Here is a 22,466-nt window from a genome sequence, read left to right as displayed (position 1 = left end):
TCAGGAGTAGATGCAAGATTTATTCTGGTACTTTCCAAGCAAAGTCTTCCTCACTCATTTCTTCAAAATGTCAAGATGGCAGCCTTGATTAAAGCCTTGCCTGTTTTTTACATGTGTTGCAAAAGTTTTGATTGCATCACTGTGGCCACTATCTCCCGGAGACACACATATATGGTTTCAGTGCAGCTAACTTTGCTTTCATCTATGCTACTTTTGATTCTTGGCAGCTTCCCTTATGCTCTTTCTGTTCTTATAAGGACAATAAATGTTTCAGCAAGACAAACGTTTTTTTATCTAGCCCAGGGTTACTCAGAAGTAATTTCATCAATAAACTGTATTTTGTTTTTTAAAGTTGCTACAATTATTTTTCAGTATGTGGTTGTTAGTATTATCTGCTTTCTGTTTTATTTTGGTATAACTGTTAACTGATTCTACAACAGAAGGATCCAATTCAATCCAATAAACAAAACCAATTGTTAAGTGGAGGTTAACAGAATTGGAAATAATCCAGGTCATAAATCCATCCATATTTCAATATGTCTTCTTGATTACAATTTTTATGTTCCTTTCAATGCCAAATCAACTATTGGAAAAATTGTCCTCTGAAACCAACTAGATTTAGAAATGAACTAGATCCAAAATGTCACTTAAATTACTTTTATTGTAAATTGATAATCAACATCCAGCAGTAACAGCAAGATTTCTAGTGGTAATACAAAAGATAAGACTGTATTTCCCTATCATCAGATTTTTTATTTTTCTTGTGCAATCCTTTGTGAATCCTGCAATTCTTGTGCAGATTTTTATCACAATGTACACAGAGTGTCTCATGTAAAGGCTCCAAAACTACACAAAGTGCCTGTGTATCCTAAGCTACCTCTGCTAGGAAATACAACCCTAACTATTGCTCTTTTAGTTACATTTTATAACACCATTAAAAAAAAGGAAATAGGTAAATGTATTTTCTGAATTTTAACTATAAGAAGCTGGATTTCTGGTCCCATGTGGTTGGAAATGAAAAATGCATGTTATGTTTTGCTTTTCTCTTCAAATCCATGAAGTCATTAAAACATGCTTTGAATCTCAGAAAATGGCTAATGATCCTAGTTCTATATGTAAACTTTACATATAGTGAAGACTCTAAAAAGAATGCAGAGAAGAGCAACAAAGATGATTTGATTAGAGCTTAAAACATATGAAGAATAGTTGCTGGAATTGGGTTTAATGAATTGGGTCTAGTTTAATGAAAAGAACACTAGAGGTGACTTGATAACAGTGTTCCAATATCTAAGGGGGCTGCCACAAAAAAGAGGGAAACAAGCTCCAAAGCACATGAGGGCAGAACAAGAAGCAATGGATGGAAACTAATCAAGGAGAGATCCTACTTAGAACTAAGGAAAAATTTCCTGACAGTGAGAACAATTAATCAGTGGAACGGCTTGCCTCCAGGCATTGTGGGTGCACCAACACTGGAGGCTTTTAAGAAGAGATTGGACAACCACTTGTCTGACATGGTATAGGGTTGGATTTGAAGATCTGTTGTGTCTGCGCCCCCCAAGCCGGGCCCCCTGCCAGAAAGGGACTCAGAAAGTGAGGGGGAAAGGCTACCTCTGGAGCACCAGCTTCCCTGGCTCAGCTACAGGAGCCAGAGGCAGGCCAGGTGGAGGAGATAACGAGGCCTCTGTCCCCTGACTCTTTCTCCCCAGGCCACGCCTCCAGACCCGGCTGATGGCAATCAGGCCTGGCTGGACCCTAGGTTTCGTAGGCAGGAGAGGCGGGAACAATAGAAGCAGGGATGGGGCAGGCCTAGGAAGTGCTGAGTCATGGAGCCATACCCCACAGAGTATAAAAGCAGCCCTGGCTGCTCTTCTGCTCCGTGACGAGCAAAAATTGAGCTGAACTATTTGACTCGGGGAGAAGTGAGCTGAACTCTTTGACTCTTGGAGAATTGAGCTGAACATTCGGCCTGGACTGCTGACTTCCTGGTTGCCTGGCAACCCCAAGATAAAAGGGAGACTTTGGCAGGCAGCTACAGATTCCCTGACAGGACAGATAGCAGCCGTGAACTCAATTACTGGCTCATTTAGCCAGCTCGTGTGGCTGAGGCCAGGAGGGGACAGAACAAGACCTCCAAGATCCTTTCCAACTCTGTTTATTCTGTTATTAACTTCACCTTCTTTCTGTAAGAGGTAAGTGATACAGGAAAAAGATCTATTCTACAACATGCAATATTGGCATTCACAGTTTGAAAAAAACAGTTCTGAGAAATAATATTTGTAGAAAAATAAATCAAGGAAATTGATATTCAAAAAATATCGTTCTCCCACACAGGTTATCTGAACTATAATGTGTCTTGCTTCACTGCAATGCTCTTTCTCCCCCACCCCCTTTCCTGGGAATCTGAACAATATTCCATCCCAACTAAAGAGTAAATCTAAAAGAAATTTCAAGAAAGTTTTGTTATTCTGTTCAGACTTCAAGGAAGTATGTTTTATCTGTTTTTATGGATTTCCCAGTTTTGTAGGCTGTCCATTGTGCATTTGAGACAGACAGATAAAAAAATTGAATAATGGTGCTTTCTGACCATGGTTGTTTGCTTGCAAATGTGTGTTATCCATCCAGGTGACATCTTCAGCATCAGAATGGAGTGGGATTTGCTTTCTTATGTATTGAATAAGTAAGTGAATTGAAATAAATAAATAAACTTTTAGACTTGAAATCCTGGGTTTAGAAAATTTAGAACTATGCCGCCTTCGACATGACCTGAGTAGAATCATCACTCATAGAATCATCTATTACAATCTCCTTCCTATCGAAGACTATTTCAGCTTCAATTGCAACAATACACGAGCACACAATAGATTTAAGCTTAATGTTAACCGTTCCAATCTTGATTACAGAAAATATGACTTTAGTAACAGAGTTGTTAATGCTTGGAATAAACTACCTGACTCTGTGGTCTCTTCCCAAAATCCCAAAAGCTTCAACCAAAAACTGTCTACTATTGACTTCACCCCAATTCGAAGAGGTCTGTAAGGGGCGTGCAAGAGAGCACAAGCATGCCTACCATTCCTGTCCTATTGTTTCCTTTCATTATATCCAATTAATATAGTTATTACATACTCATACTTATATATATGCTTATATATTGTATAATTATTTCATGTTTATAATATACTTGTGACAAAATAAATAAATAAATAAATAAAATCACAAATCATCATTTGTAAAATAGGTCAAATGAATGGCTTTATCATACCACATATTCGGTGGCCATTCATTCTAACTAAAAAAAAATGAGACTTGATCCTCTGAGAGATGAAATATAAACAATACCAGGCACCTACATAAAAAAAAGATATCTTTTTTTACTTTCACAGCCTGCCAAGGCAATCCATCTTTTCCAGATACATTGAATGTGGCTTAGAGGGAGTAAGATTTGAGGAAGAAAAACCATTGTGAGTCTCATAGGAACAGAATTATATAATCCCAGTGTGCTCTTAAAATGCAGTTGTGGCACTGCTCTATTTGATCCTGCCTTATTAACATATTCATCAACCATCACTCTTGGAGGCTTCAAGTACTCTAGGAAAACTGACAAACAAACTGACTTCGTGCGGGATTCTCAACCTAGCTAATTGCACACTTTTTTTCCAAGGTTAAAAAAAGGTTTTACTTGCTCAGAATTTTTTGTTGTAAAGCATGAAGTATCATAATACAGTTATAGAAGGTTTCTATCCCCAGTCTACTTTATTTGCCAATACATGGAATTAAGATATAAAATTAACCTCAAAATTTCTACTCTGTGTAGTTATCTTAATTTATTGCTGCCTACTTCCTGCTTTTGGTCAACCCTGCCACTCTTACCCCTGCCACAAGGTGGTAAGATATGATCTGAGAAGCTACAGTTGCAGTAGTAGAAATAGCATTGCTATGTTCACTGCTTTTGACAGTACACCTTGGAATAGACCTCAGTAGTGATGTGTCTGCATCTTGTTTGCTGCATCTTGTTTGCTAAGTCAAAAAGTCAGTTGTTCTGCAACTTTGTTACAAGTTAAACTACTGCATATTTGTTCATATTTATTATTTCAAATACACATAATATACAGCTACTTTTTAGAAGGCAGCAGAGAATCTTCTTTTATACATGAATATCTACAGAATATTTTTAAATCAAGCCATCCTCTTTGACACACACACACACACATTATGTGTATGTGTGTGTGTAAATACATACACACACAATAATGCAAATGGATTTAGACATAGCTCCACTATCAGCACACACAACGAGACAAGTAAATCCTTCCATTATGGAAAAAAAGCAGCGGATTGTCAGGAATGACAAAAATGTTTCCCTTTTTTTGGTAAGAAGATATGCAGGGATATTTAGCACCACCTACTGTTGTTCATAATAGGCTATTTTTCATTTTAAAGCATTACGACTAAAATATAAGCAAAACAGAATTATGTGTATTATTAAGCAGAACTGCATCATATACAGTAAAGAGAAAGCTCTTAGAACAGAATAGAATTTTTTATTGGCCAAGTGTGATTGGACACACAAGGAATTTGTCTTGGTGCCTATGCTCTCAGTGTACATAAAAGAAAAGAATCATAAGGTACAACACTTAATGAAAGTCATAGGGTACAAATAAGCAACCAGGAAACAATCAATATAAATAGTAAGGATACAAGCAAGTTATACTCATACAGTCATAAATGGAAGGAGATGGGTGATGGGAATGATGAGAAGATTAATAGTAGTGCAGACTTAGTAAATAGTTCGACAGTGTTGAGGGAATTATTTGTTTAGCAGAATGATGGCATTCGGGAAAAAACTGTTCTTGTGTCTAGTTCTGGTGGGCAGTGCTCTATAGCATCGTTTTGAGGGTAAGAGTTGAAATAGTTTATGTCCAGGATGTGAGGGGTCTGTAAACAGGTATACAGGTTGTCAATGGAAGGTAGCAATTGTTTTTTCTGCAGTTTTAATTATCCTCTGAAGTCTGTGTCTGTCTTGTTGGGTTGCAGAACCAAACCAGACAGTTATAGAGGTGCAGATGACAGACTCAATAATTCCTCTATAGAACTCCTTATTAATTAATTAATTATTATAAGCAGCTCCTTGGGCAGTTTGAGCTTTCTGAGTTGGTGCAGAAAGAACATTCTTGTTGTGCTTTGTTTGATGACGTTTTTGATGTTAGCTGTCCATTTTAGATCTTGCGTTACGGTAGAACCTAGAAATTTGAAGGTCTCTACTGTTGATACTGTGTTGTAAGAGGTGGAAGCATGGAAGGGTTTCTCCTAAAGTCTACCAACATTTCTACGGTTTTGAGTGTGTTCAGTTCCAGATTGTTCTGGTCACACCACGAGGCTAGTTGTTCAACCTCCTATCTGTATGTGGATTCATCATTGTCTCGAATAAGACCGATCACTGTTGTATCATCTGCAAACTTCAGTAGTTAAACAGATGGATCGTTAGAGATGCAGTCATTGGTATACAGAGAGAAGTGAGGAGAGCACACAGCCTTGGGGAGCCCCTGTGCTAATTGTACAGGTATCTGATGTGATTCTGCTTAGCTTCACCTGCTGCTTCCTGTTTTTTAGGAAGCTTATGATCCACTTACAAGTGTGTTCAGGTAACTGTAGCTGCTTTAGCTTAGTTAGAAGAGTGTCAGGAATGATGGTATTGAATGCTGAACTAAAGTGTAGAAAGAAGACCCTTGTGTCTTTGGAGATTCAAGATGTTGTAGGATGTAGTGCAGAGCCATATTAACAGCATCATATGTTGATCTATTTGCTCAGTATGCAAATTGCAAGTGGTCTAACAGCAGATCCTTTATCCTCTTTATCTTTCGTGGACAGGATCACATGGTTTGAGTTCTTGAGCAGAAAAAAGGGAGAGATGCTGAGAGTCCCTGGGTTTTATATCCTCTCTGGTTTTGAACTTCCTGGGGCACAGGAAGAGTATCCTGATTGGTTGTCAGACTCGCAGGGGGCAGGGGTCTTAGCTAGCCTTGCTGGCTGATATAATCTTCCCAGGTGCCATGTGTGAGTTTCTGTTGCTAGAGGAATCTTTTTTGTTGCAGATGGGATGCTGATGCCTTAATTGGCATTGACAAAGGGGGGGGGGGATTGAGTTTCTGCCTATCTATTCTACTTCTCTTTTAGGGGAAATATTCTGCCTTTTTAGTATATCCTAAAATATTTCATTTTTCTAGAAAAGGGGTGGGTTTTAACTTCCAATTCTAGTTATATATTACTAGCAGCGTGTGACTTCTGATTCAAAAGATGTTTTTTTTGTGCTCATCATTAAACACCAACTTCACAGTATTTGCAATGAATTTGCAAGCAAGCTGTTTTTACAAAAAACAGAGCATTTTTCCCCAAGGAAGCCAAATATCCTGTGGTGGTCATTCTGAAGACAAAAGAAAGCAATTTAGACAAACTCCCGTTTGTCTATTTTTTGTGCATTTTGCGCATGGATGGAAGTTGTTGGTAAGAGGAACAATAACTATCAGGGCTTGTACTAGCAACATCAAGTGATTACTTGTAGGAATGTCTTAATCACAGTGCTACTTAACATCGAAGTCAAACTATCATCCTACATTAAAACAGTACTTTCCAGTGCTATAAACTCAACTTGCCATTAAGTTCAAATATGAAGCTAAATGCTGTGTCATCATGTGAATCAGATTTTTGCATTCTTCAGCTCCCTCATGCTACGCAACAACAGGTAAATACAAGTCTTCATTCTTAGGTTAAGTAGCACTTATTGCATTATTTGACATTTTGGAAGGCTAGTGCCCTCAGATGTCAGTCACCGTATCTCTAAGAAAGCACTCGGCTACAAAGGTCTGTATGATTTACTAATAACGTGCTGTTAAGAATTGAGAAGAATTTCTGACAAGTGTGTGCAATTTAATACTGACTAACAAACCAAAGTAGGTTCAGACATGTTCCACATTTGCTTCCGCTTCTCTCCAATCTTCATGCAAGTAGCAATTTTTTTTTAAAAAAGCCAGAACATTGCAGTTAATTGCAACTTCTCGTAGCATGTAAGCCAGGAATTACAGAAGCATTGAAAGTCTTTTATAACTAATTGTAACTTTCAGGCTTTGACACTCAAGATCAAGGAAGAATAGAGTGAAAGCAAAGCATTCAAATGTGAGTTCACTTTTAATGAATTTACCATTCGGGATTATCCGAATGGTAAAGAAAACGTGACTGGAATTGAAAACATAAAAGAAGCAAGACATTTAATCCAAATTTGTCTTCCGTTTCAAAAACATATTTTATCAGATAATAGATCTGGTTTTTAAAATGATTTATATCTGGATATCAGTTTACATTTGAGAAGAACATCGCTGCTTGTTTTACTATACCATATTTCATTATACCGTATATTCTCCGTTAGCAAAACATCTTCAAAGACAAATTGATAATACAATCTTTTTTCCTTTCAATGTTATTACTGATCTCTAGGAATCAGTAATTCTAGAAGAATCTAGGAATCTAGCCTACATATTTTGCAAAATAATAAACAGATTGTCCTATCCTCCTTCACGCTCAAGTAGGTATCCCCTTTCTGAATAGTAAAAAATCCTGTAAACTTGTTTAACACACATCAAATTGCTCACAATTGTGTTTTTCAAAATCACCTGTTTAAAACATGTGGATTTCAACTCCCAGAATTCCACCAGCTGGCTTGGGAATTCTGGGAGTTGAAGTTCAAGTATCTTAAAGTTGGTAAATTTGAGAAACACAAGCTTAGCACATAATCCTTTTCTGGTCAGGAAATCACTTTACCAAAGATCTGAGTTCTGAGGAATAAATAATATTAAGTTAATTGCTATTTGTGAAATATATTCTGAACCAAGCAAAACAGTTACAGTTGAATCCATAGACCAGCTTAGAATACTTTAAGATTGTCTGAGTAATTTTCAAATTTTCTTTTCCCATTGCATTTTTTTCTTCCTGACTCATTCATTATGCTTGGTTTTCCTTGTTGTAGACTTTCCAGTGGTATATATCATACAACTTTTCCTCATTCAGTGAGCTAAAAGTTAAAAAAGAACACTAATGAAGAAGAGGTTATTGGACCTTAACGGATTAAACTCTCTTCAATTTAGCTATTGTTTGGTTTCAAAAGTTTTTTGTATAAATCCATGGGTGTTTAACTATTTTGAATATAAAGAAAGACTATAAAGAAAGCCACTTCACTTACTTAATACTGCTAATAAACAGCATTCACAAGTTGTTTGTCCAAGCCATGTATTAGCTGTTTATTGCTCGTACTGCAATGAATGATCTAAAAATGAAGTATCAGGGGACATTGTTCTTGGATGGGAGACAATGAGGAAATACTAATTTAGAATGAAAAATTAACACATTTGAAAAACCACAGAAAGAAATAATAGCAAATTCATATTATTGGCAATAAAACAGACAGGTCCATAAAAATCACAAAAAATTGAGCTGCATTCAAGGGGGACTTTGGTTTTAGTGTACTAACATGGAAGATCAATTCAAACTTGATACTTGGTCACTATTTAAAGCAAATAGAGTCATAAAAAATATATTGTCATTGTAGCAGATTCAACAGTCAGAAAAATTTTGTTTTCATTAAACCTCCCCAATCAAGTTTCTTGCTCTTCGTCAAGCAGATATGTTTGAAGGAGGTGGGTCGTTTCTGAAGATGAAATCAGTGAGGCTTCTAAAGTATCAGACTGATTTGATTTCATGATCCTATAAATGTCTTCAATATAAAGTCTCAAGAACATAGTTGCCAATATTTTGCCAAAAACCTGGAAACTGGAGGTCAGCAAGGTTCTGGGGAAAAAAAGAGATGGAAAAGAAAGCCAAAGGTCAAAAGAAAAACCTGGTATTAAGGGGGGGAAAATTCCCTGCTTTCAACTTACTTGTATATTCTTTGGCTTAGGTGCTGACATGTTTTGGAATGGGTTAGATGAGGCTGGAGTGTACAAACACCAAGACTTATTAAGCCAAGACAAAGGTGGTTTGATGCAACTTGTGTATTTCTAACATTTAGAAGACAACCTTGCTCACACTGAGAATATGCCAGGCTTATTTCTAACTGTGTTTTTAGAAAAGCTCATTTCTTTGGCTTGACCGTTACTGTAATACATTTTGCATCACACAATGTAATCTTTTCCGTACTCAGACAAGATTTATCAGCTTCAAACTTCTATATTATTCAAGAAAAATGATTGCTTGAATGCAGTTTAAACATTCTACAGTGTAATTACAAACATGGACCTAGTTCACAGACTAAAGTTTTGAAGGTCAGTGATATATTGGTCTGAAAATGAATATAGTTCTGTCGTACACATGTGAGAAAATGCTTTTACAAATACTTTGACATGCAAGCACTGCTTAAATTTCAGTCCTTAAAATCAATATTGTGTGATTAAGAAGGGCATTCATTTTTATAATTTCAGTCCTAATTTGTTAAACACAAAGGAAAACAGTATGCAGAAAAATATCCAGCAATAAGTCCAGTTGCATTGAACAGGTATTCGTTCCTCAGCAAGAAAACACAGGATTGTACCCTGAAAATTATTCTGTACAGCAATAGCTACAATCCTAAAGATACAATGTACAATTTAACATTATGAATCAGAAGGCAAGCATGTTTGCTTGTTGTAATGTTGCAGCTATACATGTGCTGTGTTTTCAGAAAAATATGAAAAGCACAACTTTTAGAAAAATACAAACTCTAGCACTATGTACACTTTTATACAAGGGATTTGTTTAACCTCACATGCTGGTTGTTGTTGTTGTTGTTGTTGTCCCCAAAGCACGTCTTAAAATCTCTGTACTTGAGAAGAGGAATGGAACCATCACATGCAACTATGTAAACAGTGCTAAATGAGTTTTGTACTTGGAATAAACAATCACAAGGAACTCTGCAACTCGAAACTGTTGCTGCCTTCCTCTCAAATACCAGGCAAGGGAGAATAGACTAGAAATGGTCACAGGAAAGTTGATTTTATTGATGAAATGAAAAACTTTTAATTTTCTGACTCTCTTGTTTTAAAAAAATAATTATACAAAATTCAGGTTTTCCGCAATAGTACATTTTTGGACAGCAATTATTTTTAACCAAGCAAAAGGGGGAAAAAATGTTCGGACAATGGATTCATTTAAAGTGCTGTCTTCCTGAGACGACTTCCGGTATCCAGCGGCAACGGACGTCTGGAAGGTTTCTCCTGCCTCCAGCGCCCGAATCCGGCCGCCGCCGAGGCCCTCAGGGGCCAGGTGTTCCGAAAAGGACACCTGCCGCACGGACGGCTCGCCAGGGGTCTCCCAGCCGATATACAGGACTGGGGGGACCGATGCTGGCGCGTCCTAGGCTCGGCGGGTTCGAGGCCACAGGCCGCGCCATTATTTTGGTCGCCGCTTGCCGCCAGCCCGTGACACCGGGCATTGATTTATAACGGCAGCAGCCTGGTGGTGAACAGGGAACGGAGAAGAATTGAGGAGGAGAAGGGAAGGGAATATCGGTAAACGTGAGTGGAGTGCCCCGGAGTGCGGGGGGGTTTTCTCTCCCCTGCGGTTGGAAGGAGCACGAGTTATTCTGGAGAGAGGAGAACTTAAAATAAGAAGATTACCGGTTTTGTGGAGCTCTGGAGAGAAGAGGTGATGGAGAAATTTAGGAGGGAAGGTTTGAGGCCCCTCCTTCTGGGGAACAGTGGTGGCGCCCAGCTTCCGCCTTCACTATGAGAATTTTGATGACATCACTTCCTTCGGCTTCCTGGTTGACTAACTGTACTCTGGACTCGTTGCTCCTGTGAGTGCCCCTGGTGGATCCGGAGGAAATTACAAGGATACTGTGCCTGCCTGAGGATTTTGTATTTTTTTCCTTAATGGCAAAAGGTCAGAGACCAACTGCTGGAGAGATGGAGAGAATTTTGGAAAAGTTATCTAATATGGACAAGAAATTGATGAAATAAGAGCAGAAATTGTGACTATCCAAAAGGATTTAAAGGATACTCAACAAGTTTCAGCAGAAAACAAGCAGAAAGTGGAAGGTTTGGAGGGTGAGATGGGCAGTGCAGAAAAGAGAGGAGACGACAGGCAATGCTGTGCTTGACCACAGATGGATAAAATGTCTTATTTCCTTAGGTTTCAAAATTTGGAAGAAGTGGACCAAGAAGACTTGAGAGATGTTGTGACTAAATTGTTGGGAGAATTTCTTGGGAGAGGTGTTGATTTCATGAATTGGGATGTGGATCGAGTTTATAGAGTTAATTGCAATATGCACGCACGCATGCAGTTCCCAGAGAGGTTCATGTCAAATTTGTGAGAAGAGAGACGAGAGATGAAATTTTAGAAAACATAGGAGTGGGGCACTGATTTACAGGGGCAGGGAGATAGCCATTCTGAGGCAGATTCCCAGACAGGTACGTGAAAAAGAAAGAAATATTATTTTTGTCAAGCAAATTGTACCAGAAGGAGTGGGCTTCAGATGGCTGATGCCAGAGGGATTGATGATTTTCCGGGAGGGCATTACGAAAAAAATCAGTACAATTGCGGAGGCTACGGCCTATGTGGAGGAACACAAAGCCTTCCTGGAATCAGATGACCCAGGAATTGAAGAAGGGGAGGTTATAGATCATGGGGCTGAAGCGGCTGCCGCTGTTGCGGCCCTGGAGTTGGGTCAGGCTGAACCCAGAGTTCTGAGATCCAAAACTAGGAAGTGATAAAGATATTTGGGATTGTGTTGGTTTTCCTTATTCTCTTTTGTACGATATTCTGTTTATTCTTGACTCTTCTTTATTACGTATTTAAAATTTGCAAACTTAGCTACTTCGTGTCACCTGCTTGCCTTATGGCTGTTGTATGTGTTAAAAAATTTGAGTAAAATTCTTATTTTAGATAAGAAAAATGAAAATTTACCATACCTGATATGTATTTGTATAAACCTTTTTTGACTAATAAAAACTTTTTGAATAATAAAGTGCTGTCTTCCTGAAAGTGCAGCAGCGATTGAAAAGAGGAAGGCTAAGTATTTGCCTAACATACCTAAAAATCTATTGCTTCCCTTTGGCTCCAGAGAAAGAACAAAAGGGTATTTGAGTATTCGGTCTATCTCATCTCGGAAGCACAGATACACACATGCTAGTGCATGTCAAAGCAATAAAAAAGGTGTATATAGAGCTTGCATTGGTTTCCCCTCCCTTTCTCTTCTCCAAGGTTAATGCAGATGTCATACACTCCCCTTATTCCTAATCAACTGCATGGAGGACCCCAGGCATGAAAGATGTTTTTATCATCACAACACCCTTGATTTTCTCTAACAACAACATTATTCATAACCTTAACTATATTTAATGCTTCACACTTAGTACTGCAATAGTTGCTCTCAGCTCCAGCAATGCTCCCTTATTTATTGTCTCATTATTCTCCCATGGCAGCCCACTTGCAATCTTCTTCCAAGCGTGCCAGGATAAGCTGCCTTGGGTGCTATGCAAAACTGGGTAGATAAGCAGAATATAAATATAGCTTTTAAAAAAGCCTTACAGTGTAACCAGCCAGCATGGTCACTAGGAATTCTGTAGTTGTTATCCCAACCGAAGCTACATTGATGGTGATGATGATGGCGGACATAAAGAATAATTGTCTTTATTTGTATTATTAGACTAATATTGTTAAATAGTTATGCAGGTGATATCAGTTTCTTCAATATCTGGGCATATCCCCTTTTCTTTTTCAATCAATATGGAATCTAATCAGTCACTTGCACAGATATATGTAATGTTACTTATGCTTATGTGCAGTCATTACAGTGTCTATTACCGTATATACTCGAGTATAAGCCGACCCGAATATAAGCCGAGGTACCTAATTTTACCACAAAAACTGGGAAAAACTATTGACTCGAGTATAAGCCGAGGGTGGGAAATGAGGCAGCTACTGGTCAATGTAAAAAATAAAGATAGAGCCAAGTAAAATAACATGAATATTTATTTGAACGAAAAACAATAAAAGTGCAAAAGGGGGTCCCCAAAAAGAATATGGTATCAAAAATACAGTATCTTTAAAAGTAACAGCAACCAAGCTAACGAGAGCTAAAATCCCTCAAAACTCTCCTCCTCATCATCTGTTTGTCCAAACAGAGCTTCAGCTACTTCAGCGTCTGTGATGTTATCCGCATATACGTTGTCATCATCACTGAGTTCACAGTCGTCATCATCACTGCTGTCACCCTCATACAATGCGCTGTCTTCACTGCCATCCATAGCATTACTAATGCCACATTTCTTGAAGGCACGTTGCACCATGTCCTCTGGAATATCTTCCCATGCATCACGAACCCACTGTGCTATTAGTTGTATGTCTGGCTTTCTCAGATTTCCAACTTTTGTCAGTTGAGCTTGACCAGATGTCATCCATTCATGCCACATCCTTCGCACACGGTCCTTGAAAGGTTTATTTAAACTGACATCTAGGGGCTGCAATACAGATGTAAGCCCACCTGGAATAACGGCCAAAGTGACTTGAGATGACTTTGCCAATTTTTTTATGTCATCAGATATGTGGGCTCTGAACATATCCCAAACTAACAGTGATGGTTTTTCTTTAAGGCTGCTCCTGGTCGTCTGCTCCAAATTTCTTCCAGCCATTTTTTGTTCCATCTTCATCCATCCAGCCTTTAACATGTGCACGCACTGTAATTGTGGCGGGAATTTTACCTTTTTAGGCAAGGTCTTTCTTTTAAAAATAATAACAGGCCTCAGCTTGGTTCCATTAGCCAAACATGACAGAACGACTGTGAAATGGTTTTTTTCATTTCCTGTGGTTCTTAGTAAAATTGTTTTGTCTCCCAAACTTGCCACAGTTCTGTTGCTTGGAAGATCAAAGGTCATAGGCGTTTCATCCATATTTCCAATATCTTGAAGGTCATAGTTATGGATCCTTCTTTGTTTTATGATGAATGAATGGAATGACATCACTTTTTCATCAAGGTCTTTTGGCAGCTTCTGTGCAATCTTTGTTCTTTGCCGCAAACATAGGCCAAACCTATTCATGAAGCGGGTACACCATCCTGCTGATGCAACAAATTTTCAGTGCCTGGTACTTTAAATTTTTCTTCTTTAGCCATTTGAAGGCACGTGTTTAATTCCCATACGTGTTACACAGTAACCATTTTGACGACACTCCATAACCCATTCATGCAATTCAGTCTCTAGAGCCCCAAATGGACTCGTTAAACCACGTCGAGCTTTTTTTGCCTTTGGAAGCTTTTCCAAGTCAGCTTTCATTTTCCGCCACTCCCTTACTTGTTTTTCGTCAACACAAAATTCCCTACTTGCAATACTGTTATTGCTTTCTTCTGCTCTTGACACAACCTTAAGTTTGAAAGCAGCTCAGATGACTCATGCTTTTGTTTTGATGGTCCAGGATTAGAAGTACTGGGATCCATTCCTAACAGGAAAAAAAAATTATTATGACGTCAACTGCCATCAGGAAACCATCACCCCCAGAAAGCTGTCCAAAGAGACCCATGGACCAGCAAGCTATCTTTTCCAAAGGCGAAAAGAGGGCGAGTGAGAGGAGGGCGAGTGTGTCAAACGCCAAGAGGCGAGAGGAGGGCGAGAGTGACAAATGCCCCCTTTTTAATAAGGGAGACGATCAAGAAAAGGTCTTATTTTAAAAAGTTGCTTCCCAACACACTTCACAAAAGGTTGATGATATGGATGACACAGTCATCCATTTTCATTCCCTACCGTTCCCTTTCTTTTCTTTTCTTTTCCAGTCTGTGTTTTCTGGAAATGCTGTAACTATCACACAGCATTTATATAACCCTGCAACACATCATCACAAGAGACAAATACCGTACATTTGTTTCTATACAAATACGCTTTTCAGGTCTCTTTATATAAATGTGTTTTCGGCTTAGAACGGGTTGTATTGATTTTCCTTGCTGTAACCCTTCCTGCTAATATTACAAATATATGGGAGAAGGGCGGTATACAATTATTATTATTATTATTATTATTATTATTATTATTATTATTATTATTATTATTATTATATGATGATGATGATTTTTTGCATTGGACAGAGCGAGCTTCAGTTTACCAAACTTTGTATCTTTTAATGAAACGTGTTAGTCTGAAGGGACTGTTTGAACTCACAAAACACTTGCAACTTTTAGTTCCGTGTTGAGGATTTTGGAAAGCAGCCCAGCAATATTTATTTATTGCTCGGACTGCTCTTATTTTCACTCCCCTTTCTTTTCCTTCCTCCTCCCTCCTTCTCTGCCTCCCGTGATCCTTGCGGGTCGAAGGTTCTGCCCTGCCTTACACCAGCCGCCCACCCATGCCAAGGTCTCCTGGCTCTTTCGCCTCTGTAAGCAGCGGCTTCTCGGCAGCGCCGCCCCTCCCTCCATGGATCGGCTCCTTCCCAGCACTGAAGGCATCCTTAGGAATACACCTCCACCTCCAGGAAAATAAAAAGAGGCAGAGAAGGTAAATCGCCCGCCTGCTCGAAAGGATGGGAGAGGACTCCAATGGAAGAAGGAGAGGAGAATTACCAATAACAAACAGAGGTGCCTTGTCATGTACAAGGAGATCAGAGAGGGCAACCACCGTGAAACAATAATCAGACTCAAAACGGGCTGCTTATTTGCCATTTGCTCTGGTAGAACAGGTTTTTTTAAAAAAATTGGTTTGGAGAAGGAAAGCTAATTTGCTGATCTGCGCGAGGGTCGGTTTCTTTTGCCTCCTTCTTCTTCCTCCTCCTTCTTCCCACCCTAGCTTGCAATGCCCCATCTCTCCTCCTCCTCCTCCTCCTCCTGCCCCTCTCGGATTCAGCGCTCATTTCTTGCCTTTGCGGAGCGGAGGTGTTGGGGGAGGGTTTGGGAATAGATTTGGCAGAGGAGATTACCGTAATTTTGCTCGCTGTTTACAAGCAAGTCTTGGGTGATCTTTACAATGTTCACTGGGGAGTGAAACGCAAAGTATAGTTAGCCTGAAAAAACTGAACCATGTGACTGGCAGGAGAGAAGGACGGCGCCGGAGGGGCGGGGAGAAATTGTTTGTTCTTGCCCTATTTCTCCGCTTTCCAAGAGGCTTTTCTTTTCACCTCTTTCTCCCACCTCCCCAATTTCCATAGGGGAAAACCCTGGGGAAAACTTGGCAAAAATAAAATAAAATAAAAAGTACTGAGTGCAAATGTTTTTTTTATACTGTAGTTGGAGTTTTCCACGCTTTCTTTCACATTCAAGGCAGCATTCTCCCCCATCCTCGCTGCTTTTCCAAAACATGCTTTGAAACCTTTGCATTTTATTGGGAGGACGAGTAAGAGGAGGCGAGTGACAACGCCTCCGCCCCCACCGCGGACAAGAGGAGGACGAGTGAGAGGCGAAAAGAGTAGCTTTCTTCTCAGCTACTCTTGGATTTGCTGGGGAGGGGATTAGCGGCAAGTGAGGACTGCGGGCCCCGCCGCCTCGGGTACCTCAGGTGTGTAGTGGGAAAGGAAGAAACGAGGGCTTCGAGCAAGTGGATTTAGACTGACAGTCGCTTTGGAGGCTGAAACGCGTGGAAGCAGCACTAGGAGGGCTCGCTGAGGCGATGTCAGAAGGGGAATCCAGATACTCCGCAAACTCCGCCGCGAGTGGCTTTTGAACGATTCTCTTCCTCCTGCTACCCCCCAAGCCCAGCGCCAGATCCTCAAAATTGCACGCCTCAGTTCTTTATTTACGGTACTTTCTTCTCGCCTTGGCCCTTGGACGAGTGAGAGGAGGCGAGAGTGACAACGCCTCCGCCCCGCCCCTCTGCCGACCACCGCCGCCGCCATCAAAAGCGGCGGAAGAAAACGCCGAGGCACGCCCAGCTCGGGGCCAGAGTCCGTGGAGCCTAGTGCAAAGTCCCAGGGCAAGGGCTCCGGGCGCGCCACTGGTGTTGCGCGCCGAGGCGCCCTGGCCGGGGATGCCCCTGTGCGGGCTCGGCGACTAGCCCGACCGCTGGTGCATGGCCCAGCTATGGAGGTGGTGGACGAGACCGAGGCTCTGCAGCGCTTCAAGGTAAAGGCGGCGCGGAGCCCGGCACGCTATGCAGGTCGGGAGGAGGTGAAGCCAGCCCGCTTTCTCAGCTACTCTTGGATTTGCTGGGGAGGGGATTAGCGGCAGTGAGGACGGCGGGCCCCGCCGCCTCGGGTACCTCAGGTGTGTAGTGGAAAGGAAGAAACGAGGGGCTTGAGCGAAGTGGATTTAGACTGACAGTCGCTTTGGAGGCTGAAACGCGTGGAAGCAGCACTAGGAGGGCTCGCTGAGGCGATGTCAGAAGGGGAATCCAGATACTCCGCAAACTCCGCCGCGAGTGGCTTTTGAACGATTCTCTTCCCTCCTGCTACCCCCCAAGCCCAGCGCCAGATCCTCAAAATTGCACGCCTCAGTTCTTTATTTACGGTACTTTCTTCTCGCCTTGGCCCTTGGACGAGTGAGAGGGGCGAAAATGTCGAACGCCCCTCCGCCCCGCCTCTGCCGACCACCGCCGCCATCAAAAGCGGCGGAAGAAAACGCTGGAGGCACGCCCAGCTCGGGGCCAGAGTCCGTGGAGCCTAGCGCAAAGCCCCAGGGCAAAAAGGGCTCGGGGGCGCGCGCCACTGGTGTTGCGCGCCCGAGGCGCCCTGGCCGGGGGGATGCCCCTGTGCGGGCTCGGCGACTAGCCCGACCGCTGGTGCATGGCCCAGCTATGGAGGTGGTGGACGAGACCGAGGCTCTGCAGCGCTTCAAGGTAAAGGCGGCGCGGAGCCCGGCACGCTATGCAGGTCGGGAGGAGGTGAAGCCAGCCCGCTTTCTTCTCAGCTACTCTTGGATTTGCTGGGGAGGGGATTAGCGGCAGTGAGGACGGCGGGCCCCGCCTCGGGTACCTCAGGTGTGTAGTGGAAAGGAAGAAACGAGGGGCTTCGAGCGAAGTGGATTTAGACTGACAGTCGCTTTGGAGGCTGAAACGGCGTGGAAGCAGCACTAGGAGGGCTCGCTGAGGGCGATGTCAGAAGGGGAATCCAGATACTCCCGCAAACTCCGCCTCGCGAGTGGCTTTTGAACGATTCTCTTCCCTCCGTTACCCCCAAGCCCAGCGTATCCTCAAAATTGCACGCCTCAGTTCTTTATTTACGGTACTTTCTTCTCGCCTTGGCCCTTGGGCGAGTGAGAGGCGAAAATGTCGAACGCCCCTCCGCCCCGCCCCTCTGCCGACCACCGCTGCCACCGCCATCAAAAGCGGCGGAAGAAAACGCTGAGGCACGCCCAGCTCGGGGCCAGAGTCCGTGGAGCCTAGTGCAAAGTCCCAGGGCAAGGGCTCCGGGCGCGCGCCACTGGTGTTGCGCGCCGAGGCGCCTGGCCGGGGATGCCCCTGTGCGGGCTCGGCGACTAGCCCGACCGCTTGGTGCATGGCCCAGCTATGGAGGTGGTGGGCGAGACCGAGGCTCTGCAGCGCTTCAAGGTAAAGGCGGCGCGGAGCCCGGCACGCTATGCAGGTCGGGAGGAGGTGAAGCCAGCCCGCTTTCTTCTCAGCTACTCTTGGATTTGCTGGGGGAGGGGGGATTAGCGGCAAGTGAGGACTGCGGGCCCCGCCTCGGGTACCTCAGGTGTGTAGTGGGAAAGGAAGAAACGAGGGGCTTCGAGCGAAGTGGATTTAGACTGACAGTCGCTTTGGAGGCTGAAACGGCGTGGAAGCAGCACTAGGAGGGCTCGCTGAGGGCGATGTCAGAAGGGGAATCCAGATACTCCGCAAACTCCGCCTCGAGTGGCTTTTGAACGATTCTCTTCCTCCTGCTACCCCCCAAGCCCAGCGCCAGATCCTCAAAATTGCACGCCTCAGTTCTTTATTTACGGTACTTTCTTCTCGCCTTGGCCCTTGGACGAGTGAGAGGGGCGAAAATGTCGAACGCCCCTCCGCCCCGCCCCTCCGCCCCGCCTCTGCCGACCACCGCCGCCATCAAAAGCGGCGGAAGAAAACGCCGGAGGCACGCCCCAGCTCGGGGCCAGAGTCCGGAGGAGCCTAGTGCAAAGTCCCAGGGCAAAAAGGGCTCCGGGGCGCGCGCCACTGGTGTTGCGCGCTCGAGGCGCCCTGGCCGGGGGGATGCCCCTGTGCGGGCTCGGCGACTAGCCCGACCGCTTGGTGCATGGCCCAGCTATGGGGGTGGTGGACGAGGCCGAGGCTCTGCAGCGCTTCTTCGAAGGTAAAGGCGGCGCGGAGCCCGGCACGCTATGCAGGTCGGGAGGAGGGTGAAGCCAGCCCGCTTTCTTCTCAGCTACTCTTGGATTTGCTGGGGGAGGGGGGATTAGCGGCAAGTGAGGACGGCGGGCCCCGCCGCCTCGGGTACCTCAGGTGTGTAGTGGGAAAGGAAGAAACGAGGGGCTTCGAGCGAAGTGGATTTAGACTGACAGTCGCTTTGGAGGCTGAAACGGCGTGGAAGCAGCACTAGGAGGGCTCGCTGAGGGCGATGTCAGAAGGGGAATCCAGATACTCCCGCAAACTCCGCCTCGCGAGTGGCTTTTGGAACGATTCTCTTTCCCCTCCCGTTACCCCCCAAGCCCAGCGCGTATCCTCAAAATTGCACGCCTCAGTTCTTTATTTACGGTACTTTCTTCTCGCCCCTTGGCCCTTGGACGAGTGAGAGGAGGGCGAGAGTGACAAACGCCCCCTCCGCCCCCCGCCCCCTCCGCCGACCACCGCTGCCACCGCCATCAAAAAGCGGCGGAAGAAAACGCCGGAGGCCAGCCGCCGCCCCAAAACGAGCCGGCCGAGCTGGCAAAGCATCCGGCAGCATTTGGGCTCGTCCTGCCGGCCCAGCTGTTCCCGAGGGCAAAAAACCCTCTCCCTGGGTCGGCTCTGCAAGGGTTGACTCGAGTATAAGCCGAGGGGGCGTTTTTCAGCACAAAAAACGTGCTGAAAAACTCGGCTTATACTCGAGTATATACGGTACTTCCATTTCAACAAATACAGTCAATCTGCAAGATTTGAGGGCTTCATGACTATATTTTGTTTTTCCATATATACAAAAACAGTTTTAATCTTTTATGTCTATACTCTGTAGAGTTTTTCCAATCTTTTTTTTTAAAAAGGTGATATTTCTTTAAAGAAAAAGGATATTATTCACATCTGAGGACTCAAGGGATTTTTAAAAAATGTTTTTGGTCAAGTTGCTAAAATACCTGTCATATCTTTCAACTGTATATTAAAAGAATGTGTACTATGAAGCCCATTCCCAATGCATGTTATAAATAACAAATCTAAATATATCCAAGAACGCATGTATATTTGGAGAAAAAGATGTATGCCCTAGAAGGCACTGGGGTTAATATACATGCAACAGCCACCCTTTTTTCTCCTCGTCTTGGCTCTGCAAAACAACTATCAACAACAAATGCACCAGTCTTATGCAGTAGTCCATTTTTAAAAGTTGTTTTTTTTAATTGCACAAAGCAGAGTCGTTGCATTTTCTCTAACAAGAAGAAGCTGCAAGTGTTGATATAACTAATTTCAGTGTTGGATGGAAGTATGTTCAGAAAAGTTCAAGATCTCCATCTGTTTAAGCAAACAAGACATTCGGATCTAGTCAAAGTTGTTCACAATCAACTTTGTTTTGTTAAAACTTTGTTAGACTGACAACACATATCTGCCCATCCAATTTTATATAATCATCAAAGCTGCAATATCTACTTTTGTGATCTTGGTCTCAGTTATGTCTGCTTCAGCCTCTGTTCTAATTCATGTTGCTGCTTAATTAATCGTTCTATTTCAGTTCCAAGGGTTTGTAGGTTATCCTTTGAAGAAAAAAAAAGACACAAATTGTTAGCAGAACTTCCAGTATTTACACATGTGTAGCTATCTACACATTCAGAATTTATTCAAGAATATTATCTGAACTGGCGCAGATGCATAAGATACAACAAGATGCATTCACTTAGTCTTGCATTTTTTAATCAATACAAAACTGCTGAATTAAGTGTGATAATCATAATTTGTTCTACACTTCTGATCTAAGAATTCAATCTCTATTAGCAATAGCAATAGCACTTACTTATATATCATTTCACAGTGCTTTACAGCCCTCTCTAGCAGTTTACAGAGTCAGCATATTGCCCCCAACAATCTGGGTCCTCATTTTACCAACCTCGGAAGGATGGAAGTCTGAGTCAACCTTGAGGCTGTAAAAATTGAACTGCCAAACTGCTGGCAGCTGGAAGTCAGCAGAAGTAGTCTGCAGTACTGCATTCTAACCACTGCGCCACCACACCTCTATTATTTAAAACATTCCTTTAAAAGAGGCACTCTCTTATGTAAATGTTTTTTTCAATCATCACACCAATAAAATAAAATAGTTCAGATGCTTTAACAGATTCTACAGTACTATAAAATATACTTTAAAAAGCAACTTCAAGCAAAAGAAAACCTGGTTAAAGCTGATTTAATTTATTTATCTTATTTTCTTAGTCAAATCCAGGTTCTTACTTAATTCATATAAATACTTGTATGAAAAGGTTCAGCATTAATCGGACAACACCTTTTCATTTGTTCCTTTGGAATTAAAGAGTGGGATTCTGGTTCTTATTTCAATTAGTTATAAAGTAAAAAATGTAATAGCTGGAGCCATAACCTTTTAAGCTAAAACACTCGTCTCTTCAGTACTGACATTTATTTTTTTAATTTATCATTAGTCTTCTATGCCATCACCTTGCCAAGGAGACTCTAGGAGGCTTACAGTCATAAAAATTAAAATACCATATAAAACATTAAAATAATAAATAAGAACTGGGCTTTGAAAACTGTAAAAAATATATCAAGAAACCTTCATTTTCCAGTCAGTCTTTAAAACAGACATTTTGGTCTTAAATCTAGTCAGTAGAGGTGATGAATTTCAATTTGTACTAGTTGGTGACTAAGGAATTAGCCTAATTTTGTCCTTGCTCTCTTTTTAAAAATTCCTCTTAGTTCTAACAGGACTAAAATTGCCCAAACTTGCTGACATTGCCATGGGCCCTCCTTGTGAACAGAGGGGTTTTTGGCAAGTGGTTCAAGGACAAAATTGCCTTAGAATACCCAGAAGAAATAATGGGCGAAGAGTTTCCCACATGTACAGTTAAAATCTCCACAATACAATTCTCTTTCCCCAATAGAATCCTTGTGTTCCTGAATGGAAATCCCCATTTTATCTAACCCCCTCTCCCCAGAAAGACACATCTGAGGGGCTTCAATTTTGGAATGAATAATGACTGTTTCTTTTGTTAAACATCTCATATAATAATTTAATTACATATTTATTTCATTTTGCTTAAAACAAGAATATACCCAAATTTTAAAAAAACATTATCTTAATTGTTCTGAAAACTACTTTCCAGTATGTTTAGAGTAAAAATCCTAATTCTAATCAAATTTCTTTTACTGTAGCTTTAGCCTTTTTTCTTAATGGAAATTGCTATTCAAACC

The 22,466-nt window shown here is 42.2% G+C and overlaps 1 protein-coding gene across 1 annotated transcript in view; it reads right to left on the bottom strand.

The window, feature by feature from the left end:
• Positions 1 to 4,522: 4,522 nt before the first annotated feature.
• The window catches only part of CCDC186 (coiled-coil domain containing 186), a 51,404-nt gene continuing 33,460 nt past the window's right edge, over positions 4,523 to 22,466 (bottom strand). The window contains exons 16-17 of the mRNA XM_058188600.1: positions 20,700 to 20,803; positions 4,523 to 8,832 (exon numbers count right to left, since the gene is read on the bottom strand). Of these exons, the coding sequence (XP_058044583.1) occupies positions 20,720 to 20,803 (84 nt within the window). The 3' untranslated portion in view covers positions 4,523 to 8,832; positions 20,700 to 20,719. The remainder of the gene's footprint in view (positions 8,833 to 20,699; positions 20,804 to 22,466) is intronic.

Source organism: Ahaetulla prasina, chromosome 6, assembly GCF_028640845.1.
Source record: "Ahaetulla prasina isolate Xishuangbanna chromosome 6, ASM2864084v1, whole genome shotgun sequence".
Lineage (NCBI taxonomy): Eukaryota > Metazoa > Chordata > Lepidosauria > Squamata > Colubridae > Ahaetulla > Ahaetulla prasina.
This window is presented reverse-complemented; position numbering and strand designations above follow the sequence as displayed.